Below are 26,814 nucleotides of genomic sequence, written 5' to 3'. Positions count from 1 at the left end.
TTTCCCGTAATCCGCACCGAATATACGTTCCATTCTTAAGCTAGTCAGTTTCCGGTGTTAAGAAAACATACCACAGAAAAGCGTTTTTTTCTCTCGATCAGTTCGACAGTCTAGCACTGTGGGTTACCGTGATTCGTTACCTGCCAATCTTAGTCATTGGGTTCCCAGCCTGCGTCTGCCGCCATTTTTGTTTTGGGCCCTCTTTGAAAGCTGCGAGATTCTAAACAGAGGCCATTTTTCTTTTGGGCGGATTCCGCGGGCTACTAGAGGGTTTCGTCGCCATCTTAAATCCTGGCTGTGGCCTCAATCCGACAGTGAAGCTGCCTAGATCATCTTGTGTTTGGGCGGCGGCTGAGTTCCCAATCGCGCGCGGAGACCCTGGGAAAGAGGAAGTAGGCGCGAACGTGATTTCTCTAAGCTTCAAAAGGTTGGCTGCAGTGCTGGCTACCTGTGTAATCCGAGTTTCCACAGCCAGGTGCTACTCCACCAGTGACCCTGGACAGTAGCAAAACATATAAAAGCCCGAACCCAAACCCCGCCACCAGCATAGGTAAGCACATGGACCTCTGACAACCTCATGTGTTCCTTCATGTGAACTGAACTGTTTGTCCATCTCCTCCCTCCTGGTTTTTTGCTTTGAATTTTTGAGACTTTAACGAATCCTTCTCCCTGTACTTCCACCTTTCTTCCTTGTTTTCAAAAAGCCAAAAAGTTGCTAAACATCAGGGTGCCGTGACCATGGGCTTTGAGTTAACTTTCAGGAAAGTTAACTTGGGACAGAGGGAATTCAGTAGATGGGCCTGGTTTTTGTATCAAATCATGGCTACCTGCATCTAGAAGTACAAATACTGCCCCCTCCCCAGACATTTTTGGGGATGTGACGTAAATACAGATTGCGTTTGTATATACTTACCATTCTTCATTTATTAAGTGCATTTATTGAGTACCTAATTTATGCTAGGCCATAGGGATTCAGCAGATAACTAAAAACTCCATTAACTCATGGAGCCTATGTTTTATCACCTTGACCTCTACTAGGTTGAGAGAAATTACAGTATTTTATGGTTCTTAGCACTGCTAGACTGTATAAACAAGTATTTGCTTTCTCCTTCCCCCCAACCCTGTTTTTCACTTTTATTTTTAATATTTTTTTTTTGGCCTGGAGTAGGAATTAATTGTATTGACACTTATTTCTTGGATCCTAGACATAATGTTATTTGTAAGCCAGTTGGCTAATGTTACACGCAATGTTCCGGTTATATAGGGCTTTGTTGCTCAAAGTTTGGTCCACCTACCAGCAGCATCAGCACTTTCCTAGGAGCTTGTTAGAATTGCACTTCTTGGCCAGGTGCGGTGGCTCACACCTGTAATCCCAGTACTTTGGGAAGCAGAAGCAGGCCGATCACCTGAGGTCGGGAGTTTGAGAACAGCCTGACCAACGAGAAGAAACACCGCCTCTACTAAAAACACAAAATTAGCCTAGAGTGGTAGCGCATTACTGTAATCCCAGCTACTCGGGAGCCTGAGGCAGGAGAATTGCTTGAACCTGGGAGGCGGAGGTTGCGGTGAGCCGAGATCGCGCCATTGCACTCCAGCCTGGGCAACAAGAGCCGAAGTCCGTCTCAAAAAAAAAAAAAAAAAAAAAAAAAAAAGAATTGCCCTTCATGCCTCACCCCAGAGCTGCTGAATCATGCGGAATCAGAATCTTCCTCAAGAAGTGCATCTTAAAGTTCAGGGAGCATTGATTCAGGTCATGGGCTAAAGATACAGTTCTTTTCTTTCTTCCTTTCTTTCTTTTTCTTTCCTTTTTCTTTCCTTTTCTTTCCTCTTCTTTCCCTTTCCTTTCTTTCTTTTCTTTTTCTTTTCTTTCTTTCTTTCTTTCTTTTTCTTGAGACGGAGTCTCGCTCTGTTGTCCAGGCTGGAGTGCAATGGCTCCATCTCGGCTCACTGCAACCTCCGCCTCCTAGGCTCAAACTATTCTCCTGCCTCAGCATCTCCAGTAGCTGGGATTACAGGTGTGCACCACCATGCCCAATTAATTTTTGTAGTTTTAGTAGAGACAAGGTTTTGCCATGTTGGCCAGGCTGGTCTCGAACCCCTGACCTCAGGTGATCCACCCACCATGGTTTCCCAAAGTGCTGGGATTACAGGTGTGAACCACCGACCCTGGCCTGGCCCGTTCTTTCTTCAACCCGTGCTTCTTAACTAGATTCACAGCGTATTATCAATTATTTCCATGTTCTAAATGCAGTGGATATTTGACAGGTTTTTCTGTGCTTTTAGTTCATTGACTTGATAAGATGTCAATTTAGCATTCCAAAAAGTTGAAAAGAGATTTTGTCATCCCAATATATTTTTATATAACTTTTGTTACGACATAACATAAAAATGTAGGGCTTTTTCTTTATGTCTTAACATCCAATTCACCACTGGTTTGCATTTTTTTTTTAAAGTTGTTTATTGTGTTTCTTGCTTTCTCTTGTCTTGAATGCATATTTGTATTTCTGATATATTAAAAGTTAAAGTCAAAAGTTTGCATGTGGGCAGCAGTTCAATACTGACTTGGAAAACCTTTGGCCATGATTTACCAGTGTTTTGTGGCACCTTGCTTTCTTCTGTCTTCCCATTTTATTTTATTTCATTTTTTTTTTTTTTTAAATTTTTTGAGACAAGGTATAACCCTGTTGCCCAGGCTGAAGTGGAGTGGCAGGATTATAGCTCACTGTAATCTCCAGCTCCTGGGCTCAAGCATCCTTCTGCCACCACCTGTCAAAGTGCTGGATAAGAGGAATGAGCGACCGCACCCAGCCGCCTTCTGTCTTTCTTTAATGAGAAGTCTAAATCAAGAATTCTAAACCTTGGCTGCACATAACAATCACCTGGGGAGCTTTAAAAACAGACTCCAGACCTGTATCTGCGGAGATTGAGATCCTCTGGCTGAAATTTAAGGAGCCAGTAAGGAGTATGAGAAAAGAGAAAGAACTTTTACTTTTTATGTTTCTATGTTAGATTTTCTCTCCCTTTTGGTGTTACTTAAAATAATCAGGATTTTGAAAACCATGAAAACAATTGGATTAAGAATGTGAGGAACCAGCTTTCCAGGAACTGGTCAACTTGCCGTTATTTGCTCTGTGTCCTAAGAAAGTTGTTTCTGCCTCTCCTTCCTTCGTCTATTAATTGGGAAAAGAAGGCTACTGTTGTTTTTTATTTTGTTTCATGTGATGTTGCCAATTGTAGTGAATATTTATATTGTGTGAGTGTGAGAAAGAAAAGTATTTTACAAGTGCAGTATTCATTGCTTCTGGTATTCACATACCTTAGATCAGGCATCCCCAAACTTTTTACACAGGGGGCCAGTTCACTGTCCCTCAGACTGTTGGAGGGCCGCCACATACTGTGCTCCTCTCACTGACTACCAATGAAAGAGGTGCCCCTTCCTGAAGTGTGGCGGGGGGCCGGATAAATGGCCTCAGGGGGCCGCAGTTTGGGGACGCCTGCCTTAGATTGTGTGTGGTAGTAGAGGGTAATGGGTTAGGAAACTAACTCTGAAGCTAGACTCCCTGGGTTCAAATTCTACCTCCTCTGCTTATCAGCTGTGTGACTTTGATCAGATTACTTATCCGTTTAGTGCCTCAGTTTCCTCATCTGTAAAATAGGGTTAATGTGAGCATTAGATGAATTAATACAAGAAAAATGCTTGTAATAGTGCCTAATAGTGCCTGGCACATAGTTATAGCCATGCAAATATTAACTGTTGTTAAATTTTATTATAATTAAATTTCTGAGTTTTAAGGTTTTGTTCATGCATGCAAATCTCCAGAGGAAAGATATTACAGTTGTTACTTTTCAGGAATATGAACCTGTTTGGAAAAGAGGGTGATGTAAACAATATACCAGGCCAGGCTTTTTTTTTCTTTAAGTATTTTTTAAACAGCTTTATTGAGGTAAAATTGTCATACAGTTAACTGCACATGTTAAAGTATACAACTTGATATGTTTTTATGCCAGTGAAACCATCACCATATCAAGATAATGAACCTATGAATCACCCCTAAAAGTTTTCTCTTGCTCCTTTGTCATCCCTCCAGCCACTCTTTCAGGAAACCTCTGATCTATGATCTATCACTGTAGATAAGTTTGCATTGCATTTCCTAGGTGGTTTTTTTTTTTTTTTTTTTTTTTTTTTTTTTTTTTTTGAGATGAAGTCTCCCTCTGTCACCCAGGCTGGAGTGCAGTTGTGCCATCTTGGCTTACTGCAACCTCGATCTCCTGAGTCCAAGCGATTCTTCTGCCTCAACCTCCTGAGTAGCTGGGTTACAGGTGCGCACCACCACACCCAGCTAATTTTTGTTTGTATTTTCAGTGGAGATGGGGTTTCACCACGTTGATCAGACTGGTCTCGCACTGCTGACCTCAAATGATCTGCCCAACTTGGTCTCCCAAAGTGCTGGCATTACAAGAGTGGGCCACCGTGCCCAGCCGCATTTCCTAGGTTTATCTAACTGTAATCTTGGAGTATGTGCTTTTTTGGGGGTGGGGGTTAGTCTGGCTTCTTTCATCATCATCATCTTTTTTTTTCTTAATTTTAATTTTTTTTAGAGAGGATCTTGCTGCTCTTGAACTCCTGGTCTCAAGTGATCCTCCTGCCTCAGCCTCCCAAAGCACTGGTATTATGGGCATAAGCCACTGTGCCTGGCCATCATAATTATTTTGAAAACCATCTTTGCGGTTGGAAGTTTCGATAGTTTATTCCTTTTTAATTACTGAGTGATATTCCATTGTGTAGATATGTAATAATTTGTTTATACATTCACCAACTGATGGACATTTGGGTTCTTATTTTCACAATACTCATCTCTAGCTTATTTTAGTTAAACTTTTTTTTCTTTTTTCTTTTTTTTTTTTTGAGACTGGGTGCCATTCCATTTGCCCAGGCTGGAGTGCAGTGATGTGATCTTGGCTTGCTACAGCCTCTACCTCCTGGTTTCAGGTGATAATTGTGCCTTAGCCTCCTGAGTTGCTGGGACTACATGTGCGCACCACTGTGCCTGGCTAATTTTTTGTAACTTTAGTGGAGATGAGTTTTTGCCATGTTGTCCAGACCTGTCTCAAACTCCTAGACTCAGGCAGTCCTCCTGCCTCTGTTTCCCAAAGTTCTGGGATTACAAGTATGTGCCCTGGGGCCTGGCCTAAATTTTTTTTTTTAAGAAGTTTAATTATTTGATAATCAAGCCTTGTGTATACAGTGAAACCAAGAGGTTACATACAACTTCATCTTTGCTGTTGTGTAGTTTATGAATTAATGTTTTGTGAATGAAACATGGCTTTTTAACAATGCAAAATGTGTGCATTGACTTTTAAGTGGATTGTTATTTCTTGACATGTATGTGTCTAATCATTTTAAGCTATATTAAACCTCAAGTCTACTTTTTAGAGGTTGAGGACAATAATTCATGCACATGAAGAAACCTACTTATTAGATAGCAAAGTAGAGATCTATGACCCCAAAATGTCATAAAACTCTCTTTTGTCAGGGAGATGGAGAATACCACTTATATTTTGAGTTGATGTAAGTATATTTCTAAAGTCTTTTTGCTTCTATTATGTAAAAGCAGTTACTTGTGTTTATTTTAGTATTGACATTTTGTGCTTGAATAAATCACAGGTGGTTTAAAATTGGATTTGAGTGATATTAATTATAGGATAATATATAGAATATGGCTATTATATTTTGGACACAGAAGTTCATTTGTGTCACTTTTGATTTATCTTCTAGTTAGAAAAGATTGGATTTTTTTTTTCTGCATTTAAAAATTATTCTGGGTCCAGTACGGTGGCGCACACCAGTTATTCCAACACTTTGGGAGGAGGCTGAGGTGGATAGATCACTTGAGATCAGGAGTTTGAGATCAGCCTGGCCAACATGGGGAAACCCTGTCCCTACTAAAAATACAAAAATTAGCTGGGCATGGTGGTGCACACCTGTAATCCCAGCTACTTGGGAGGCTGAGGTGGGAGAATCGCTTGAACCCACAAGGCAGAGGTTGCAGGGAGCCACGATAGTGCCACTGCACTCCAGCCTGGGTGACAGAGACTCTGTAAAAAAAAAAGCCTAAAAACTAAAAATAAATAATATTTAATTTAGGTAAAATAAAATTATTCTTGGGTATAGTTTTCAGAGTTTTTATCAGTGCAGTGAGGTTTGTAATCACTATTGAAATCAGTACATGGAACATTTCCATCAGCTCCTTCCTCCCCATTTCCCTTCTGCTACCCCTTTGTAGTACTCCTTACCCCTCTGTCTTTGGCAACCAGTGATCAATTCTCTATCATGACAGTTTTTGTGTTGAAATGATTAGATTTTAAAACTATTTCATTAATGATTATCAGAACTTTTTTTCTATGGTAAAGGCAACTGGAAAACATTAGTTATCAGAGAAGGTCTTGGGTTATAAAGTGGATTGATCATGTGCTGTTTGCTTGTGCCCTTGGTGTTATAATGATTCTGTTTAACAGACTGACCACTGTGTATCAGGCACTGGGCTCCCATACTTACATATCTGATCTCATGTAATCCTTACAGGAGCCATGAAATAGAAACTTGTTATTATCCCATTTCAGAGGTAAGAAAAGTAGAGGCATAAAGGAGTTGAATAGCCTGTCTGAGGTCATATGAAGAATCGGTTTGAAGGGATGTGTTTTACAAGAACCTAAGGACGTGCACCAGGTGTGGGTGCCTATCTCTGTTTCTGACTAGGTATTAAATAAAAACTAGATTCGGGCCAGACAGGGTCGAGTCACGCCGGTAGTCCCAGCACTGTGAGAGTCTGAGGCGAGCGGACTGCTTGAGTTCAGGAGTTAGAGAACAGCTTGGGCAATACAGTGAAACCTCATCTCTACAAAAAATACAAAAATTGGCTGGGCATGGTGGCTTACACCTGTAGTCCCAGCTACTTGGGAGGCTGAGGCAGGAGGATCACTTGAACCTGGGGAGGTTGAGGTTGCAGTGAGCTGTGATTGCACCACTGCATTCCAGCCTGGGCGACAGACCAAGACCCTGTCTCAAAACAACAACGAAAACCTACTAGATTCTGCCTGTTAATAAAGCATCCCATCTAGTGGTTGGTGGGAATTTTCTGTGGGCACAGCAGGAAGAGGAGGCTCAGATCGTGAGTCAACTGACTAGGTTGAGGGTAGAGAGCAGGCGTCCCCAAACTTTTTACACAGGGGGCCAGTTCACTGTCCCTCAGACCGTTGGAGGGCCGCCACATACTGTGCTCCTCTCACTGACCACCAGTGAAAGAGGTGCCCCTTCCTGAAGTGCGGCGGCGGGCCGGATAAATGGCCTCAGGGGGCTGCAGTTCGGGGACGCCTGGTATAGAGTAACTAAAAGGTAGGACTGTTCCATGGAATTAATCTCAGAGTATACAATGTTTGACTTATATTTAATGACAAAAATTTTTTAAAGTTCTAATTTTTTTGTTGCTTGCCTTATCCTCTTTCCCTTGTTGAAACTGGCCTGTTTTTGTTTTTGTTTTGTTTTTTATAAGTAAACTTTGCATTCAGAATTACCATATGAATAATAGCAAAAGCGAATTCTTTTTTACACGGAAGTTGCCTTTTCCAACTTTATCTGAGTGGTCACCAGTGAGGCTTTCACTCATTTGTCATTTTTCCTTGGTCTTTTGTTAAGTTTATGATTCATTCCTTGATATTGGTTGTTTTGATGATAAGGTGCAGGTGTTGGGAGAGGACAGCAGTGAAATGATTTCTCATTCTTATTGTAGTTGTAACCTCAGACATTCTAGGGCCTTTGTTGTTTTCTGTTTCTGCTCCCATAGCTAATGAAAGTTTTTTTAAAGATGATAGAAGCATAATAATTTCCTAGATAAAATTTGAAATCTAGAGATTAGAAGCTTCAAGTTAATTTCTGGTCTATTTAATGAGAGCAGTTGCTTTTGCTTGTGACACAGGCCAGCAACCCTCGAAAGAAGACAAATGTGAATTCCAGAGTGCCTTAGATTTTCCCACAGTATAATCTAGAGGGTCATTGACTTTCTTTATTAGAATTTATCTCTGCTTTGTATTTAAATGACAGGACAATCATGTGATATTGTTTAATCTACTTCCATTCCCTCCCCAAATTAATTTTTTAAAGCTCTTAGGATCTTTCCTGCCCCACCAAAAACACACATGTACTCATATTTTTGGTTGGGTCATACCCTATCAAAGTCTCCTCTTTGTGAAAGAATGCCTGTTTTCAGGCCTCAGAAAGTGGACTCAAAAATGCAGAATAGAAGATGAGGCATCATTTGTAAGGTTTATAATATACTCTAACTTCCCAGCATGCTTACGTAAATTATATGCTTTCAGATATTTGGAAAATTGATCTTTTGGGGTTGTCCTACACATCTTAAAAACAGGCAACAAAATTAAAATACCACTGAATTTAGACTTGCATTGCCAGCTCCGGTAGCAAAGGTTTCTTAACATTTATTCTGCAAACCTGGGCACTGAGCTTGCTGCATTCTCCTGAAAGCAACTTTGAGGGCCTAGGAAAATAATCATTTAAGATGCATTGTTACTCTGTGTGTGTGTGTGTGCGCACGCGCGCACGCACAGGTTTGCTCTTTAGTGATCAGTAAAACACAAATTTAGAAAAGCCTGAGGATGTTCCCTGATTTAAAACTTAATTAATATAGAAGCTGATAATATATTTTCCATTCAAACGAATGTTAGAATGCCAGTGTTTTAAAGACAAAGAAATGTATGCACCAAAAAATATCATCTTTGTGGCATAAACTTCAACCATACCGCTAATCTGTTGCCCATTATTTTCAATATGAAATACTAGGATCTTCTGGGTATGTGTTTATATGAATTACAACTTTCAACTTTGGCTATATGATAGAAATATAACGGAAGTGTTATTTATTTGGTGAACTAGATCCAGAGTGCTTTGAACTCCTTTTCCAAAAACTTACTGTGGAATATGGAATTTGGGGACAATAAAGATATATTGGATAAATGGGTAAAAAATAAAAAAAAAAAAAAAAACCAAAACCACAGTCTGATTTAGTAACATCCGTGGACCTAAGTCAGTAAACTTTTAATGCATAACTGTGCTGTACTCCAAGTATTAAAGAGGAGATGAATGGACCCTGTCCCTGGGAATCTTATAGTCAGGGAGAGAACCAGAGTTAGGTGTAGTTCAGTGGGCTAAGTGTGAGAGTAGAGGTGGTTCAGATGTGTCCCAGAGAAGGAGCAATTTACGTGGTTCATAGAAGGCTCCAAGGAACAGGTGGCGTCTGAGTTGGGTCGCAGAGGATAACTTGCCTTAGGAGGACATTCTGCAGTGCAGCATGCATGGGTGAAGGCAGGGAGAGCTGGAGATGCATGGTCAAGACACGTGCCAGGAGCTGGTTATGTGGTGACATTACAGGTCTGAAGTTGCCTGTGCCATAAGATGAAGGTTTGGGCAGGGGCACTGATATGGTTTGGATTTATATTCCTAACCAAATCTCATGTTGAATTGTAACCCCCGGTGTTGGAGAAGGGACCTGGTTGGAGGTTGCGTCATGGGGGCAGATTTCCCACTTGTTCTCAGGATACTGAGTTCTCAGGAACTTTGGTTGTTTAAAAGTGTGTAGCACCTCTCTCTTTGCCCTCTTCCTCCTGCTCCAGTCATAGAGTGCTTGCCTGCCTCCTTTTGCCTTCCACGTAAGTTTCCTGAGGCCTCCCCAGCCATGCTTCCTATAGAGTCTGCAGAACTGTGAGCCAATTAAACCTATTTTCTTTATAAATTACTAGTCTCAGATATTTCTTTATAACATTGTAAGAACAGACCAATACAAGCACCAACAAAAGGGCTTGTGATGCTATAGAAAATCCCAGTGAAGAGTTTTGAATAGGGGACTCATGCTCAGAAACCTCTAATGACGGGTTTGGGGATGGAGAAGTACAAGGATAGAGAGTAGAGGTACTTTAAGAGGCTGCAGTTGTTAAGGGGGGTGCTTGGGATAACCCTTTTTTGGGGGTCTGTACCTCCTGGCATCACCATGTGTTTTAGTCTGCCTGTGCTGCTGTAACAAAATACCTTAGACTGAGTAACTTATAGACAATAGGAATTTATTGCTCAACACTGGAGAATGGGAAGTTCAAGATCAAGGCACCAGCAGATGCACTGTCTGGTGAGGGCTTGTTTTCTGCTTCAGAAATGATACCTTCTTGCTGTACCCTTACGTAAGGTACAGAGACTGGGGAGCTTGTTTAAGCCTTTTTTAAATTAAAGGCACTGGTCCCATTCATGAGGATTGAGCCCTCGTTACTTACCACTTTCCAAAGTCCCCATCATTAATACTATTACATTGGGCATTGAGTTCCAACATATGAATTTGGGGAGATACCAGCATGTAGACCATAGCACCATGTTGTGATTTTTTTCCTTCTCATGGGAGGCAGATGGGACCATCCATGACTGTCATCTTCATTGCATTGAATCTGAGATGAATTTGCGAATATTGCTATATTAACAGCATTGTCTTATAATCCATGAACATGAGATATCTTTCCACTTAAGTCTTTAGTTTCCTTCAGTTATATTTTATGACTTTTGGTGTACAATTCTTGTACTTTTGTTACCTTTATTCCTAAGTATTCTTTTTCATGTTGTTTTGAATGGAATTTTTTTAAAATTTTATTTTAGGACTATTCATTGCTGGCATGTAGAAATACAGTAGATTTTAAAATATCATGTATCCTACAACCTTGCTGAATTTATTAATTCTAGTAGTTTTTGATGGTTTGTTATGTTTTTTTGTTATGTTTTTTAATATATGAGAACATGTTGTTTATGAGTAGACTTAGCTCTTTCTTCCTAATGTGGATGCTTTTTATTTCTTTTCTTGCCTGATTGTCATAATTAGAACCTTTAGTACAATGGTGAATCAAAGTGACAAGAGCAGACGTTCTTGTAAAGACATGTCTCCCATCTTAAGGGAGAAAACATTTAGTCTTTATCAGTAAGTATGATTTTAGCACTTGGTTTTTCCTAGATGCCTTTTATCCAGTTGAGATAGTCCCTTCTATTCCTATTGTGTTTGCTTTTTTTTTTTTTAAATTAAAAAAGCATTTTTTTTTCTTTTTGTTTTTGTTTTTTTTTGTATTTGGGATGATTATGTGTATTTTTTCTTTTATTCTATTAGTAGGGTGTATTATATTGATTAATTTTCATATCTTAAATGACCCTTGCATTCTTGGGATAAATCCAACTTGGTCATGGTGTATAATCATTTTTACGTGTTGCTATATTTGGTTTTCTAATATTTTGTGTTTTCATAAAGGACATTGATGTATAGTTTTCTTGTGATGTCTCTGGTATTGGTCAGGATAATACTGGCCTCAGAATTATTTAAGAAATTTTCCTTATGCTTCTGTTTTTTTAAAGAGTTTGTGAGGGTTTTGTTTAAATTATTCTTTACACATTTGGTAGAATACAGCAGGGAAGCCATCTGAGCTTGTGCTTTTCTCTCTCTCTCTCTCTTTTTTTTTTTTGTTCCTGTAGAGATGAGGTCTTGCTGTGTTGTCCAAGCTGGTCTCAAACTCCTGAGCTCAAGTGATCCTCCCATTTTGGCCTCCCAAAGTGCTGGAATTATAGATGTAAGCCACCATGCCTGGCAGGGCCTGTCCTTTTCTTTGCAAGTAGTGTTTAAGTTACTAATATAGTAGTTTGGTTAAGGGTAATTGTAAGTGAACATTCATCTCATAAATACCTATTGATATTTTATTATTCAGCCAATCTTTCTTCTGTATAATATCCAAATAAAAAGAGATTTTAATATACCTAATTATAACTTTTTTTTTTCTTAAAGGTCTGTAGTTCCTGTGGAACCAGTAAGCCATGGCATCTAAGAAATTTGCTGTTAAAGTAAGTAATGCTTAATAGATTTTTAAAAAGTGGTTAATCACTTTCTAATATAACTGAGTTCTCTGTTAATTGAAAATTGAAGTTCTGAAATTTCTACTTTATACTTGGGATGCTGCAAAAAATACACATTTTTTCCATTTGTTAAGTTCTGGGGTACATGTGCAGGATATGCAGGTTTGTTCCATAGGTAAACAGGTGCCACAGTGGTTTGTTGCACAGATCGTCTCATCACTTAGGTATTAAGCCCAGTGTCCACTAGCTATTCTTCCTGATGTTCTCCCTTCTCCTACCCCGCCGAACAGGCCCCATTGTGTGCTGTTTCCCTCCACGTGTCTATGTGTTCTCATCATGTGGCTCCCACTTGTAAGTGAGAACATGCAGTATTTGGTTTTCTGTTCTTGTGTTAGTTTGCTGAGGATAATACCTTCCAGCTTCACCCATGTCCCTGAAAAGATCATGATCTTGTTCCTTTTTTATGGCTGCACAGTATTCCATGATATATATGTACCACATTTTCTTTATCCATTTTATCATCGATGGGCATTTAGGTTGATTCCATGCCTTTGCTATTGTGAACAGCACTGCCATGAAAATATGCACGCATTTTTTTTTTATAATGGAATGATTTATATTGGGGGGGTATATACCCAATAATGGAATTACTGGGTCAAATGGCGTTTTTTCAAATGGTGATTATTTGGGGAATCACCACACTGTTTTCCACAATAGTTGAACCAATTTACACTCCCCTCAACAGTGTAAAAACACTCCTTTTTCTCTACAACCTCACCAGCATCTGTTCTGACTGGCATGAGATGGTATTGTGCTGTTTTTGATTTGCAGTTCTTTAATGATCAGTGATGTTGAGCTTTTTTTTCATATGTTTGCTGGCTACATGAATGTCCTCTTTTCAGAAGCATTTGTTTATGTCCTTTGCCCACTTTTTAATGGGGTCATTTGCTTTTTTCTTGTAAATTTGTTTAAGCTCCTTGTAGACGCTGGATATTAGACCTTTGTCAAATGGATAGCTTGCAAATATTTTCTCCCATTCTATAGGTTGTTTGTTCACTCTGATGATAGTTTCTTTTGCTGTGCAGAAGCTCTTTAGTTTAATTTGATCCAATTTGTCAATTTTTGCTTTTGTTGCAATTGCTTTTGGTGTTTCGGGGTCTCTGAAAATTTTAAGTAGTGATCTTGAAAATCTGTATTTTGAGAATGAGATGGGGGAGAAAATATTCATATGGTTATGAGGAGTTCCTTGCTTTGTCTTTTAAAGATGCTTTTTGGTCATCACGTGGTCTTTACTATTAAAAATTATCATTCACATTCCATGTCTGTGGCATGATTTCTGATTATGTCAAAGCAGATAAAAGGTCGAAGTAAAAGAATTAAGCAGCAAATTCTCTACCTGGGTGAATACCAGGAGAGTTATATTGCCTGGTTGTCCTCTTTCATTTTCCTCTTATAAATGTCCCTTCTTCGTTCCCTGAAAGCTGGGGTTGAGACCTTCTCAGGTGTGGGTAGATGGAAGCCTCCTGTGTGAGGGGTAGTGGGGAAGGAGAAGAAAAGAGCTGATAGTGAGTACAAGATCTTGGAGATGCTTTCATATATGTTGGTGTTTCTTTAGGACAGTTTCTGTAGGCTAGTGTTACCGTAAATGGAAGTTCAAAACGTCAAAATAAAAATTATAATAGCTAGTTTGCCAGATTAGATACTATTTAATATTATAGTTCTATCTTATTTTTAATCAAGTCAGTGCTTATTTAGATTTACTAACATATTTATAAATTTCTTTGCTTTCAGTTGTTTCTTGTATTCATATGTTCTTTGGTATCTCTTTTTGTGAAGGCATATAAGTGATTAACTTTCACAATTTATATGTCTAAAAATATATTTTGGTCTTACCCTAGAAAGATATTTAGTTGGTTTTAGAATTCTAGATTGAGCATTATTTTCCATCAACACTTTAAAGATACTTTTTTATTGTCTTCCGGTATCTGTTATTACTACTGCGAAATGTTTTCATTAGCTGTTGATGCTTAAAATCCACCTTAAAACTTAGTGGCTTGAGACATCAATCATTTTATAATCTCTCCTGATTCTGTAGGTTGTCTTGCATCAGTTAAGTAGTGTTTCCTTTTGACCTTGACTGGGGCCGCAGTTCTACTTAGGGACTCGACTTAGGTGGAACATGAAAGACGGCATACTCAGCGGCGGTTGATGCTGGCTTTAGTTGGAATCTCCCCTGGATCTATTAATTGTTGTCCTTCAGTTCTCATCCGGGTGCCTGTTCTGTGTGGTTTGGGAGTCTAGCCTGATGGCTGAGTTTTGAGGGGTGGCATCTTAGGACAAGACTTGCACAATGAAAAAAGTGTAATTTTTCAGTCTTCTGAAGGCCTAGATGCACACATCTCAGATGCCACTTCTGTGGTCTTCTATTGATCAGAACATTTATAGGGTTGGCCTAGACTCAGTGGAAGCTGCACTCTTGAATTAAGAAGCAGCATTTTCTCACAGGGATTGGGAGAATTGTTAGGGTGCATTTATGGAGATTACAGAAGTTCACTGTTAGCCTGATCTGAATCCTTTTTTGGTTATCTTTCTTCTCTGGTTGCTCATAAGATTTATTTTTGTCTTTGCTATTCTATAGTTTCACTATGAAATCTCTAGTTACAGTCTTTGCTTTTATTAACCTGACTTGGGATGCAATGTATGCCTTCAATTTGAAAACTCAAGTCATCAGTTTTGGAAAATTCTTGACCATTTTCTCTGCCTCTCCTAATTCTCTCTGTTCTCTTCTTTTAGATAACTTTTATTTGAAGTTTGTTGGATAGTCTCATGTGACTGTTTATTACATGCTGGAGAAGTGAGATTAATTTATCCAAGTCTGAGCGCCTCTCGGCTGTCTGCTCAGAAAAGGGCTAAGCCTCTTGCAAAGCTCTGTTGAAACTGGCTATGGCCAAGTAGGGCAGTCCATCTTGGTCAACCATGAAGCTTGGACCTGAGGCCCCTAATATGCCACAAATGAGTCTGTGGATATCCAAGCCATACACATGGAAGTGGCATATTCTGCTACCATATTATCCCATCTTATGGTGATATCTGCAAGGCTTAGAACAAAGCTTCCAGATCATGGCAGGCAGGGGAGTTGCCTCAACCATGAATATCAGGCTAGCAGAATAGGGACAGGGTTCTGACACATCGTATTGAAGGTTCTGCACATCACTTGGTGATTGTATTTCTGCCTCTGACAGGCTAGGGGCCAGTGCTTCTCTAATCATGCACCTTACTTAAAAGCTTCATGACTCAAGCCTGAGGATCCCTTTTTAAATATCTGACATCAAGTTTTGCCAGATTTCTGTGCTCTGCCCCAGGGTATCGTGGGCAGCGGGAGACCCACACACCAGCTACTGATGTTGTCAGATATGCTTTCTCTAGTTAACACTGCTCCTGAAGTCTTGTGTGAGTGCCGGACGGCCAGTGGGCAATTGCCTTTCCCTGTTTTTCTTTTCCTTATTGCATTCAGAGTGCTTTTTTTTTCTCTCTCTGAAACAGGATCTCAGTTACCCAGGCTGAAGTGCAGTAGTGTGAATATGGCTCACTTCAGCCTTGACCTCCTGGGCTTAAGCAGTCCTCCTACCTCAGCCTCCTGAGTAGCTGGGACTACAGGCGTGCACCACCACTCCCAGCTAATGTATTTTTATTTTTTGTAGAGATGGAGTCTCACCGTGTTGCCCAGCCTGGTCTGAAACTCCTGGGTTCAAGTGATCCTCCTGCCTTGACCTCCTAAAATGTTGGGATTATAGGCTTGAGCTGCTGTACCTGGTCCAAAGTGCTTTTTAATGAGACCTCTTTCACTTCACTGAAATCAACTTGTCTATATTTAATCTTCTCTCTACCCTGTTTACTTTAAGTGACTGTATTTTTTATTTAAGAATTTATATTTGTTTATATTTTAAAAATTCAAATTCTACTGCTACTTTTTCTATATACTTTCCCTAGTTTTTAAACATTTTATTTCAATTTTCTCCTTTTAATAATTTTAAAATGATTTATTTTATAGTGTCTTAGATTGTTCTTCTATTTTCACTGTTATTTATTAAGTGTGGAATAAATTGGTCATTGAAATTGCTGAATTGTTAATGTATTTTTAAGTTTTAATTGTGCATTCATTTTCAGTGACATCTTACAACACACACACACGCACACACACACACACACACACACGTGGAAAGACTTATGAGTCCTGCAGAGTACTTGAACAGTTTTAAGTTTACTTCTGCTAGAGCCATTAACATTTTAGTCATTTTGGATCAGATTTTATATTAATTTCATGGCTTGGGATTCTACTACCTTGTGGGTAGTATAACTTTAGAACCCACAACAGAGTCTGGCACAAGCATGGTGTTTTTTTGTAATTTGCAAACACTCTCTCACTTCCTTGCTGTTCTCCATTCCCCTCCTGGCCTCCCAAGGTCCTGGGTGAATAGCGAGTTTCCATGTTGCTTTCCTTGGTCAATAAGCAGAGATTTTTTTTTTAGTTGTAGTTTCATGAAGATCGGAATTTCTTGAGGGAATTAAGTAAAAAGCTCAATTGAATTGCTTCTTCTCCAATAAATTTATAATTTTAGTTATGGACAAACTAGCCCATGTAAACCAGAAAGTATTAAAAGAAGATATATATAAATTGCATATGTATGTGTCAAATATTATATTATGTGCTAAAGGGATACACAACTGTAAGTTGAAGTTCTTCACAACTACTGGCTTAACCAACTGTAATGAGTTCATTCTCAACTCTCCTTTTTCTTTTATATCTCTAGGGCATTATTTATACCTCTAGAGCCTTCCTGGCTCATATATCCTGCTTTCAGATATTCTGACAGCCAGGCTTGAACCTTCCAAAGGGATGATTATTGATGAGTACTGTTAGGGGCTTATTAATTTTATTAGTCTTTTCAGAGAACTTAGTTTTGGCTTTGGATTATTTTGTCCTGTAGTATGATGGTATTTCATTTTCTATTTTCTTCTTTCTTTATTATTTCCTTAGTTGTAATTTCTTTGGCTAAATTTACTCTTTTCTAGCTTCTTAATGTGAAAGGTTAAATTTTTGGTTTAGAGCCTTCTTTTCTGATACATGTACTTTTAAAGTTATAAATTTCCTTTAAACATTTCCTACTTTAATTGTATCCTTCATGTTTTGGTAGGGATGCAGTTAAAGTAGGGATTTTATTATCACTCAAGTCAAACTAATTTCTAGTGTTCATTGTGATTTTGTTTTTGATCCAATGGCTATTTAAATATGTATAGTTTCTAAGTATTTGCAGATTTTCTAATAGTCATTGTGTTATTGATGTTTAGCACAGTACCTCTGTCCTTTTTGGTAAATGTTCCATAAGCACTTGAAAATGTGATGATTGTCCAGGTGCAGTGATTTAAATATAGTAACTTGGGTCTGGTTTGTTAATTGTATATATTTACTAATATTTTTGTTAATTTGTTTTATCTGTTAAGAGAGGTGCATTAAAACCTTCACTATGATTTTAAATTTATATATTTCTCCTTTTACTTTTGATTCTTGCTTTGCATATTTTGAGACTGTGTTAGTAGGTGTGTGCAGATTTATAATAGTTGTATCTGTTGAAATAAGTCCTTAATCACTGTGAAGTGTCTCTTTTTATCTCTAGTCATTCTTCTTAACCTAAAGTCTGCTTATCTGGTGATAGCATAGTCTTTATTTGGGATCTCCCAACCAAATAGATGGGTTCCTACTGGATTTCCAACGCCCTCAGTCAATAAGCAAAATAAAAATATCCAATCACCATTCTTTTTTTTTAAATTATGAATACACAGAAGAGTATCTGTGCAAATTTAAGGAGAACTTAGAATATGAGAATTAGAAAATACAGTGAATCAACAAACTCTAAAGATCAGGGAGATGTTAGGGAGCCAGAGAAGACTTGAACTACACTATAATTTGCTTCCTCAGAGTGAAAAAGGAAGATATTACATATATACAAAACAAGATTAGGATGTTATGAGCTAGAGAAATTCCCAAGAACTGGAAAGAGCTCTTATAAATTAAAAACGTAATATAAATAAAAATTCAATAAAGTATGGGACAAACACCAAGGATCATTGCCCAGAAAGTAGAACAAAAAGAAAATCAATAAAAAAATTTGGGAGAAAACCACAAGAAAATTAGAGTTTTAGTCTTTATATGAAAAATTGGAATACTAGAAATAAAAACAAAAAAGTTGGTTGAAAAAAAATGATGAAAAAAATAATACAATCAAATTTACTAGAAGCGGAGTACGAAGTTCCTGTTTGAAAGAGCTATGAGTGAATACACAGTAAAGTCAATGAAAAACAGTAGTGCTAAGGCGTATCTTTCTAAGATTTCAGAACACTAGGAATTTAGAGAAGAACTTAAAAAGCTAACAGATCACACACAGAAGATCAAGAATCAGAACAGCCATCTCAACAGCAATAACTAGGAGACAGTGGAAAAATATCTTTAATATTTTAGGAAAAATGGTTTCCAACCAAGAATTCCTTTACAGCCCAACTTTCAGTCACATGGTGGAATAGAAAAATTTTTAGGATGCAAAGTGTAGAAAAGTTCCCTTCTGATATATACTGTTTTTGAAAGGATGTGGTCTTCCAAAGTAGGAAAATAAAGAATCAGATATGGGATCCAGGAAATAGAGAGCCAGACAGGTGAGGGCCTAACCAAATGCCTTGATGATTACTGTGTATTTTGCCTAAAAAGTATAAGACTGAAAAGGGGGTGATCCTTTCCTCCCCATCATAAAGGGTCACAGCCAGCAACCCTGTAACAAAAGACTAAGTTAACTAAGGAAAGCGAAAAAAATTTATTATGCACACACAAGTGCAGGGGAGTCATACAAAATATGAACACTCAAAAGCTGGACGTGATGGCATATGCCTGTAGTCCCAGCCACTTGGGGAGGCTGAGGCAGATTTGCCTGAGCCAAGGAGTTTGAGTTCAGCCTGGGCCACATAGAGAGACCCTGTCTCTAAAAACAGCAACAACAAACGAAAACCCAAAGGGCTAGATGGTTGACCCTTAAAATCCTCTTCAGTGGGGAAAGAGAACTGGGAGATATAGGGGTAAATGATTTTTAGGAAAAATGAATGGACCTGCGTGACAGAGATTAACTTGTAAATGATTCTCTTTAGAATCTGAGTATGCTGAGAAGCAAATATTATCTAGTGAAAATGCCTGTCCACTGCGTGGTTGTGTTCTTCAGTCTTCTTTTCTGCTATAGTTAATTTCAGGGAAGGTAGGGAAGGCAATTGTGTTTGTCTTTGGGTATCCAGTTTCTAGGTAGATAATGGAGCTTTGACTGACAGCCTCATCTTGTGCTTTGGGAGAGACCACGGATTGAGGGGAGGAGGAGAGGAGGTCAGAGAGACCTTTCTGCTGCTTTTTTAGTTTAGCATGTCAAAGTAATATTTCTGGGTATTGGTTTCTGAGCCACAACCAAAGTAACCAGTCCTATTGGAAGAAGACAGAGGGTTACGTGAAAGATTTCTCCAACAAAAAATGAAAGGAATGAAATACCTCATGTATTTAAATGCATTGAGAAGAGAGTTTTTTTTTGGGGGGGGGGGAGCATGGGAATGATTTAGTCATAGGAATATAGAAAATAAAAGAAAAATAATGCAACCCTCAACTCTCAGTAAAAATAAAATTGTGCAAGATAAGAAATTAAGCATAGTAAGCTGAGCACACATTGCTCAGCTTTTTGCTGTTGTTGTCATAGAGGTGGGGTCTTGCCCTGTTGCTCAGTCTGGAATTCAGTGGCACCATCATCACTCACCGCAGCCTTGAACTCCAGGCTTAAGTGATTCTCCTGTATGGTTCAGCTTTGAACAGAGGGTACATTTCATAATATTGTGAACTCCAAGTTTTGGAAGGCCAGGGAAGGAGACATGTGGGAGGCAGGTGTAAGGATTAAGTCCTCATTTTCCACATATAGTATGTAAAACTGAAGTAGTAAGACATTATTTGTAGGATAAACATAGTGTTTAGAAATATGTTGGCAAATTACCAGATTATAAAGCTAAGTTTCAGTGTGGATTCCCTTGGTGAGTGAGAACTGGAGTGAGAGAGGCAGCTGGATGGAGCAGAAGAGGCCATTTTGTTTGTTTGTTTGTTTGTTTGAAAGACGGGGTCTCCTTATGCTGCCCAGTATTGAACTACTGGGGCTCAAACAAATCTCCTGCCTCAGCCTCCTGAGTAGCTGGGACTATAGATGTGCAACACTACACCCAGCTTGAGACCTCATTTTGATATATCATTTTAATATGTGTCTATGCGTTAATGTAAAAATTAAGTGTATAGACAAAATGTAGGCTGGGTGCAGTGATTCACATCTGCAGTCCCTGCACTTTGGAAGGCCCAGGTGGGAGGATCACTTGAGGCCAGGAGTTAGAAACCAGCCTGGGCAACATAGTGAGACCTCATCTCTAAATTAAAAAATAATAATAAAATGTAAAAGGAATTAGTTAACTTACGAAAATTTTTCATAGAGATGCAGCCACTTTTGACTGGGTTGAAAAGTACTTGGATACAGCAGAATTTCAAAGTAACGGAAAAACAGATAAACACCGAGTAGTTTGCCACTTGATCTGGGTTGTTTATTCTAAGACTGCTCTTGGAATGGCATTAATTATTCAGCAAACGACTTAATCCTTCTTCAAGCAAAGAAAGATTTTCTGACTTTCCTGCATATGAGTACTTCTTTTTCCTTTTTAACTGCTGTGGTCTGGCCTTGAATTCTTTTTTTTAAATCACTATTAGAGACAGGGTCTCCTTATGTTGCCCAGGCTGAACATGAACTCCTGGGCTCAAACTATTCTGCCGACTCAGCCTCCTAAGTAGCTGGAACTACAGGCGGCATTACCACAGCTGGTTGAACTCTCTCTTATAATTGCCTCCTAGGCCAGACTTCCAGGAAATGGCAGTAGTGCATGAGGTGGGAATCCCTGGAATTGTAACTTTCAGGATCTGCAGACTTCTGGGCTACTATAGCTTGTAGTAGGGAGGTATGTCCTGTATTTCAGTGAGTGACTCTTATTTTAACTGAAAGAAGTGGTAGCAGCAGGCAAGTCTCCCCAAGGCTTCATAGCAGTCTTAAACCCAAGCTTTGCACACACCCCAGTGTTTTAAAATGTTCAAAATAATAAACTCTTTAGAGTAGGGAAAAGATCTAGACCAGAGATCTGCAAATTACAGCTCATATGCCAGCTGCTTGCTTTTGTAAATAATGTTTTACTGGAATCCAGCCACTCCCACTTGTTTATATATTGTCTCTGGCTGCTTTTATGCTACAGTGGAGTGGAAGGTTGAGTAGCTGCAGCAAAGACCTTACTGCCTGCAAAGTCTAAAATAAACACACTCAAAAACACTGATTTATGTGTAGAATATGTATACAAAAATATCTTTTTTTTTTTTTTTTTTTTTGAGACGGAGTCTCACTCTGTTGCCAGGCTGGAGTGCAGTGGCACAATCCTGGCTCACTGCAACCTCCACCTCCCAGGTTCAAGTGATTCTCCTGTCTCAGCTTCCCGAGTAGCTGGGACTATACAGGCGCATGCCAACACGGCTGCCAATTTTTATATTTTTTAGTAAAGACGGGGTTTCACCATGTTGGCCAGGATGGTCTTGATCTCTTGATCTTGTGATCCGCCTGCCTCTGCCTCCCAAAGTGCTGGGTCTAGAGGCGTGAGCCACCACGCCTAGCCACAAATATGTCTTTTATTTATTTATTTATTTTTTGAGATGGAGTCTCCTTCTGTTGCTCTGTCACACAGGTTGGAGTGCAATGGCACGATCTTGGCTCACCGCAACCTCTGCCTCCTGGGTTCAAGTGGTTGTCTTGTCTCAGCCTCCCAAGTAGCTGGGATTATAGGCACATACCACTTTGCCCAACTAATTTGTGTATTTTTAGTAGAGACTGGGTTTTGCCATGTTGGCCAGGCTGCTCTTGAACTTCTGACCTCAAGTGATCCACCTGCCTCTGCCTCCCATAGTGCTGGGATTACAGGCGTGAGCCACTGCACCCAGTTTACAGATCTTTTACAGTACATCTTGATTTCCTGTTAGCTGCATTTCAAATGCTCAGTATGCACAGGTGGCTAGTATCAGCTATATTGGCCAGCACAGATATAAATCGCTATATCCTTGGTACTCCTACCTCCTTGTACCTTATCAGAATAAACATTCAATGAATTTACCTTAGGTTAAACTGGCTGCAAGTGTGGGCTAAATTAGCAAGGCCAAGGGAAAGCCACTTCCTTTGCAAGAAATAGACCTGGACACATAATGTAATAATCATGAATGTTTATCCATTAAAACAAGACTTTGATTAAAAAAAGAAATTTAAATACCAAATTATTGCTAACAGTGTGAAGTGATACATATGGTGTCTACCTCGGGAAAGTTTATGTGTCCACCTCCTGCCTTAGAGGCATTTGAAAAACTATAGAATGTTGCCAAACTCGTTCTCAATAATAATTATATCATATGAGTTTGAATTTAAATTTTGGGTCCCAGCGGAGCAGTGCTGTGAAAGTTTCCTACCTCATTGTGTGTCTCTGTAGATCATTTCCTCTGCTTCCTGCATCTGTTTTCTTGGATTAGTTAGGTATTACACTAAAGTCTAGAATTCTTTTGGCTACAGAGCTTTCTCTGCTGCTTCCCTTCCCCCCAACCTACTTTATTGTGGGTGGGAAAATTTTTGTTGGGAGGGCTTGATTAATTAGAAGGGATTCCTGGCTTCCCTCGCAGTGGCAGCCTGGGAAGATTACAGAGCCTGGCTTAGTGACAGGCCAGTCTGTATTTAAGGAAAAACTCGGACCCGCCAGATTTCTGTGGAATGTGCATCTGGCTTTGTCTTCTACAGGGAATGTGTAATGATCCCCTCTCTTTCTTCCCACCCATTCCAGGAGGCCAAAAGCTTTTACTTTTGCTGTTGATGGGGCTGTCTACTTTTTATTCTGGGTGAGGGGAGGGCTAGAATTTAGGGGTAGGAAGCTTGAGTCATTTTCTAAATCTAAAGTAAAAGATTTAAGGTTTTATTAATATTTAGGAGGAAAGGAGATATTTTATTTAAAAAAAAAACTCCATCTTTACTATCAGTGTTTTTCTTTCCACTCTTTTGGACCAATTATAGTTTTATGTTCTGCTCTGAATTTCAGTTAACCTTAGTCTTCAAATTCCTTAGAACACCACAAAAAGAGAAATATGCCTAAGAATTGATGATGATTTTCCCTTTATAGTAAAAGTGTAGAGAAGCTATTTAAACTTGCAGAGAAAGAGACAGTTGAATAGTAAATGGGAATCACTAGGCTTTTGTCTTGCTAGTTTGCCTCAAGGAATCACTTAAATCCTGTGTCCGAGGTTTTTTAGTCTGCTTAAATGGGAACGTGGTACAGACTTCTTTATCAGTGCTCATTTGAAAATGGCTGCATTGATTTTGTATATCACATTGAAAGGATTTATGAAATTATTTTAATATCAATTGAGTCCTAGGTACTGATATTTCTGCACATTTTAAGAAAGAATAAAACTGAAGAATACATCACAAACATTTTAAATGGTTATATGCCTTACTGGAAGAAGCCTTGGAGTATGCAACCTGTGTCTCTAAGAATGTTTTTACAGAGATTTGTCTCTGAAACTTTTAAAGTGAAAAAAGTACCTCCATAGTTCTTCTCCTGATACTTAACATCTGCATCTTCCAGTTTCTACCTAATTTCATGTATTCCTTGTAAAGGCTTTATGTTTTAAAAACAGGGTCAATGAGAGTTTGCAGAGTGGTTGGTGATTTGCCCAAACTAACATAAGATGCTTTTTAACATTCAGTGTCATCTGTTCTATTACGTTGCCCATGCTATTCAAGTAAATATATGCTGATTTCATGAATGAATTCAAATAAAATTAATAAAAGTTCACCAGCAGTCACCCAGTGAGTTTTACCTTAGGCTTTAAGCTTGTAGGTACTTTCTCACACTGTTGGGCATCTCCTCTGAGAGTTGATGACTTTGAAACAAAATTCTTGGACTTGAAATGAAATTTCTTTTTCTAAGTTTTCTCTCTGCCTTTCTGGCCAGACACCCAGTTTTCTAGACTTCATTTTCCCAGTCCTTGCCTCGTGCTATAACAGATAAACTAGTCTGTTGTTTTTTTGGATGACTAAAAAATGTGTAAATACAGCTCTGGCTTCATCCTCCTTTTTAGTCTCAACTTTGCACCTGCTCCAAGAATTTTCTGCCTACACTGATCACTGAAACCTCAACGAAGAACTGAGTTTATCATAGCTTTCCTCTAAGCCGATTTTTGCTTTGAAAGTATCTGATGCTACCTTTACACACCCTGGGCTTGCCAAATGATGTGTACTTGTCCTTCATTCTTTAGTCACTTACTAAATGCATTTCTGCTCTGCAGAGCATCTTGAATTTACTCCTTCTCTTTCAAATCTAAGCCTTTATTGTCCTTGTTGTTTATATGTCCACGTTAATCTCTAAGGACCTCTGTGCCTCTCTTCTCTTACCATTCTAATTCATCTAGACAACTGCCAGGGTAATGTTTTCTTAACATCATATTCATCATGTTACTTCCTCACTTAGGTGATCAGGGTAATTCTTTTTGTTTAATTGCATCTAATCTACACTCTCCAGCTAGACTTAAGGCATTCTGATAATTACTCTCTCCTTCCTTTTTAACTTGGACCCATGTTTTTTAATCTTGGAACTGGGGAACATGGCCCACCTATTCCTGTGAAACTGACGTACTTGCGTTTCCCGCAGTCATCTGGCCTTTCTGTGGTTTTCTCTCTACTTGCTATCTCACCTTTTCTTCTTTGGTCCGCACCCATCAGCTTTTTCCAAGCTTGACCAGTGAATGACTTGCTTTTTCTTTGTTACACATCTAAAACTTTTCCCATGTTGATTTCTCTCTTGCTATGGGTTTCTTTGACTGTTACGTGCAGTTTAAGTTATGTTTTTTATATATTTCCAATTTCTTTTCTTTCCTAAGAACCTCATCTTGAGGTGATATACATATGCTTTTATATACATTATGCCTAGCCATATTCCCCCTGGGAAGGAGGACCTGTCTTTTGCTTCTTTTGTATCTGCATAGGCCTTGAATAGTCTAAATCAGGGGTGTCCAATATTTGGGCTTCCCTGGGTCATACTGAAAGAATGATTGTCTTGGGCCACACATAACATACACTTACACTAACAATAGATGACGAGCTTTTAAACACACACACACACACACACACACACAAAACCTCTTAATTTTTTAAGAAAGTTTACAAATTTGTGTTGGGCTGTGTTCAAAGCCGTCCTAGGCAGTGCGTTGGTCAGGTGTGATCTAAAGCATTTCTGAAGCACCCAGTACCCTCCACTTTCCTTGTTCCAAAGATGAGAAGTTTCTTTCATCATGGATCATAGAAAACAGGGAAGTCACTCCAGCTTTGAATTATTTCTTACTGGTCATTTTTTCAGCTCTAGTCAGGGAATGTTGTAATCTCCAATTTGTGGTATATTTCTTTTTTTGAAAAAAATTGATCCAACCTATTTTTCGTTTTAGGAGTCCACAGTTCCACTTTGAATTTTTTTTTTTTTTTTTTGAAATGGAGTTTTGTTCCTGTTGCCCAGGCTGGAATGCAGTGACACAATCTCAGCTCACTGCAACCTCGCCTCCCGGTTCAAGTGCTTCTCTTGCCTCAGCTTCTCAAGTAGCTGAGATTACAGGTGCCTCACACCACACCCAGCTAATTTTTGTATTTTTAGTAGAGATGAAGTTTCACTATGTTGGCCAGGCCGGACTTGAACCCCTGACCTCAGGTGATCACCCGCCTCAGCCTCCCAAAGTGCTGAGATTACAGATGTGCCACTGCTCGCAGCCTGAAAATATTTTTTAATAATTCTTTTGAAAATAGCTCTGCTGGCTGGGCATGACGGCTAACACCTGTAATCCCAGCACTTTGGGAGGCCAAGGCGGGCGGATCACGAGGTCAAGAGATAGAGACCATCCTGGCCAACATGGTGAAATCCTGTCTCTATGAAAAATACAAAAATTAGTGGGGCATGGTGGCACGCGCCTGTAGTCCCAGCTACTCGGGGGGCTGAGGCAGGAGAATTGCTTGCACCCAAGAGGTGGAGGTTGCAGTGAACTGAGATCACGCCACTGCATTCCAGCCTGGTGTCTGGCAATGGAGCGAGACTCTGTTTCAAAAAAAAAAAAGAAAAAAAAATAGCTCTACTAATAATCAATGTGACAGTTCATAGAATTTGCTTCTGTATCCCTCAGAAAAGTAAAATGTTTCAGTATAATGGTTTTTATTGTCTGGACATTATTATATTTTATTTTAATTAATTTCTTAGTGTTTGACCTTGAGTACTACTTTTAATTTTTTTCCATCATACGTACAAAGCATGTGCTTTTATTACTTATTCTAGTGTAAAAATTAATTCTTACCGAAAAGTAAAAGTAATTAATTCTTATCAGAAAAGTAAACTCAGGATCTCTTATCAAATAGATGAACTCAGTAAGCACCTTGGATTCTCTCTGAGGACTGTAGGGGGCATCATTGTTCCATGTTTTCCCAAGTATCTTCCCACTGTGATCTAAAGAATCACAGCAACTAAAGTGCTTTTACAGTCGTTGGCTCTGGCTTGTGCCTAAGTTACTATGACATCCTAAATGCCTGTTTGTTTGCCTGGTGGTTATGTCTGCACACTTGCATCCCTAGCCTGTAATGCATGGGTATTTTTAGATTGCTTCTGCCGTAGAGTTCTCCTCTCTAGGATGTACCACCACCAAACACAGAGGGAAAACAGTCCCA

General features: G+C 39.1%; 1 protein-coding gene across 2 annotated transcripts in view; it reads left to right on the top strand.

The window, feature by feature from the left end:
- The first annotated feature begins 306 nt into the window (after positions 1–306).
- Positions 307–26,814, top strand: part of SLX4IP (SLX4 interacting protein) — a 195,668-nt gene continuing 169,160 nt past the window's right edge. Inside the window, exons 1-2 of one of the 2 annotated variants that reach the window (XM_074406237.1) lie at positions 307–550; positions 11,871–11,926. In XM_074406237.1, the coding sequence (XP_074262338.1) occupies positions 11,900–11,926 (27 nt within the window). In that variant the 5' untranslated portion in view covers positions 307–550; positions 11,871–11,899. Of the gene's footprint in view, positions 551–10,717; positions 11,659–11,870; positions 11,927–26,814 lie in introns of those variants that run through there. The other variant, XM_074406238.1, reaches the window with a different exon arrangement.

This window comes from Saimiri boliviensis, chromosome 9, assembly GCF_048565385.1.
Source record: "Saimiri boliviensis isolate mSaiBol1 chromosome 9, mSaiBol1.pri, whole genome shotgun sequence".
Taxonomy (NCBI): Eukaryota; Metazoa; Chordata; class Mammalia; order Primates; family Cebidae; genus Saimiri; species Saimiri boliviensis.
This window is presented reverse-complemented; position numbering and strand designations above follow the sequence as displayed.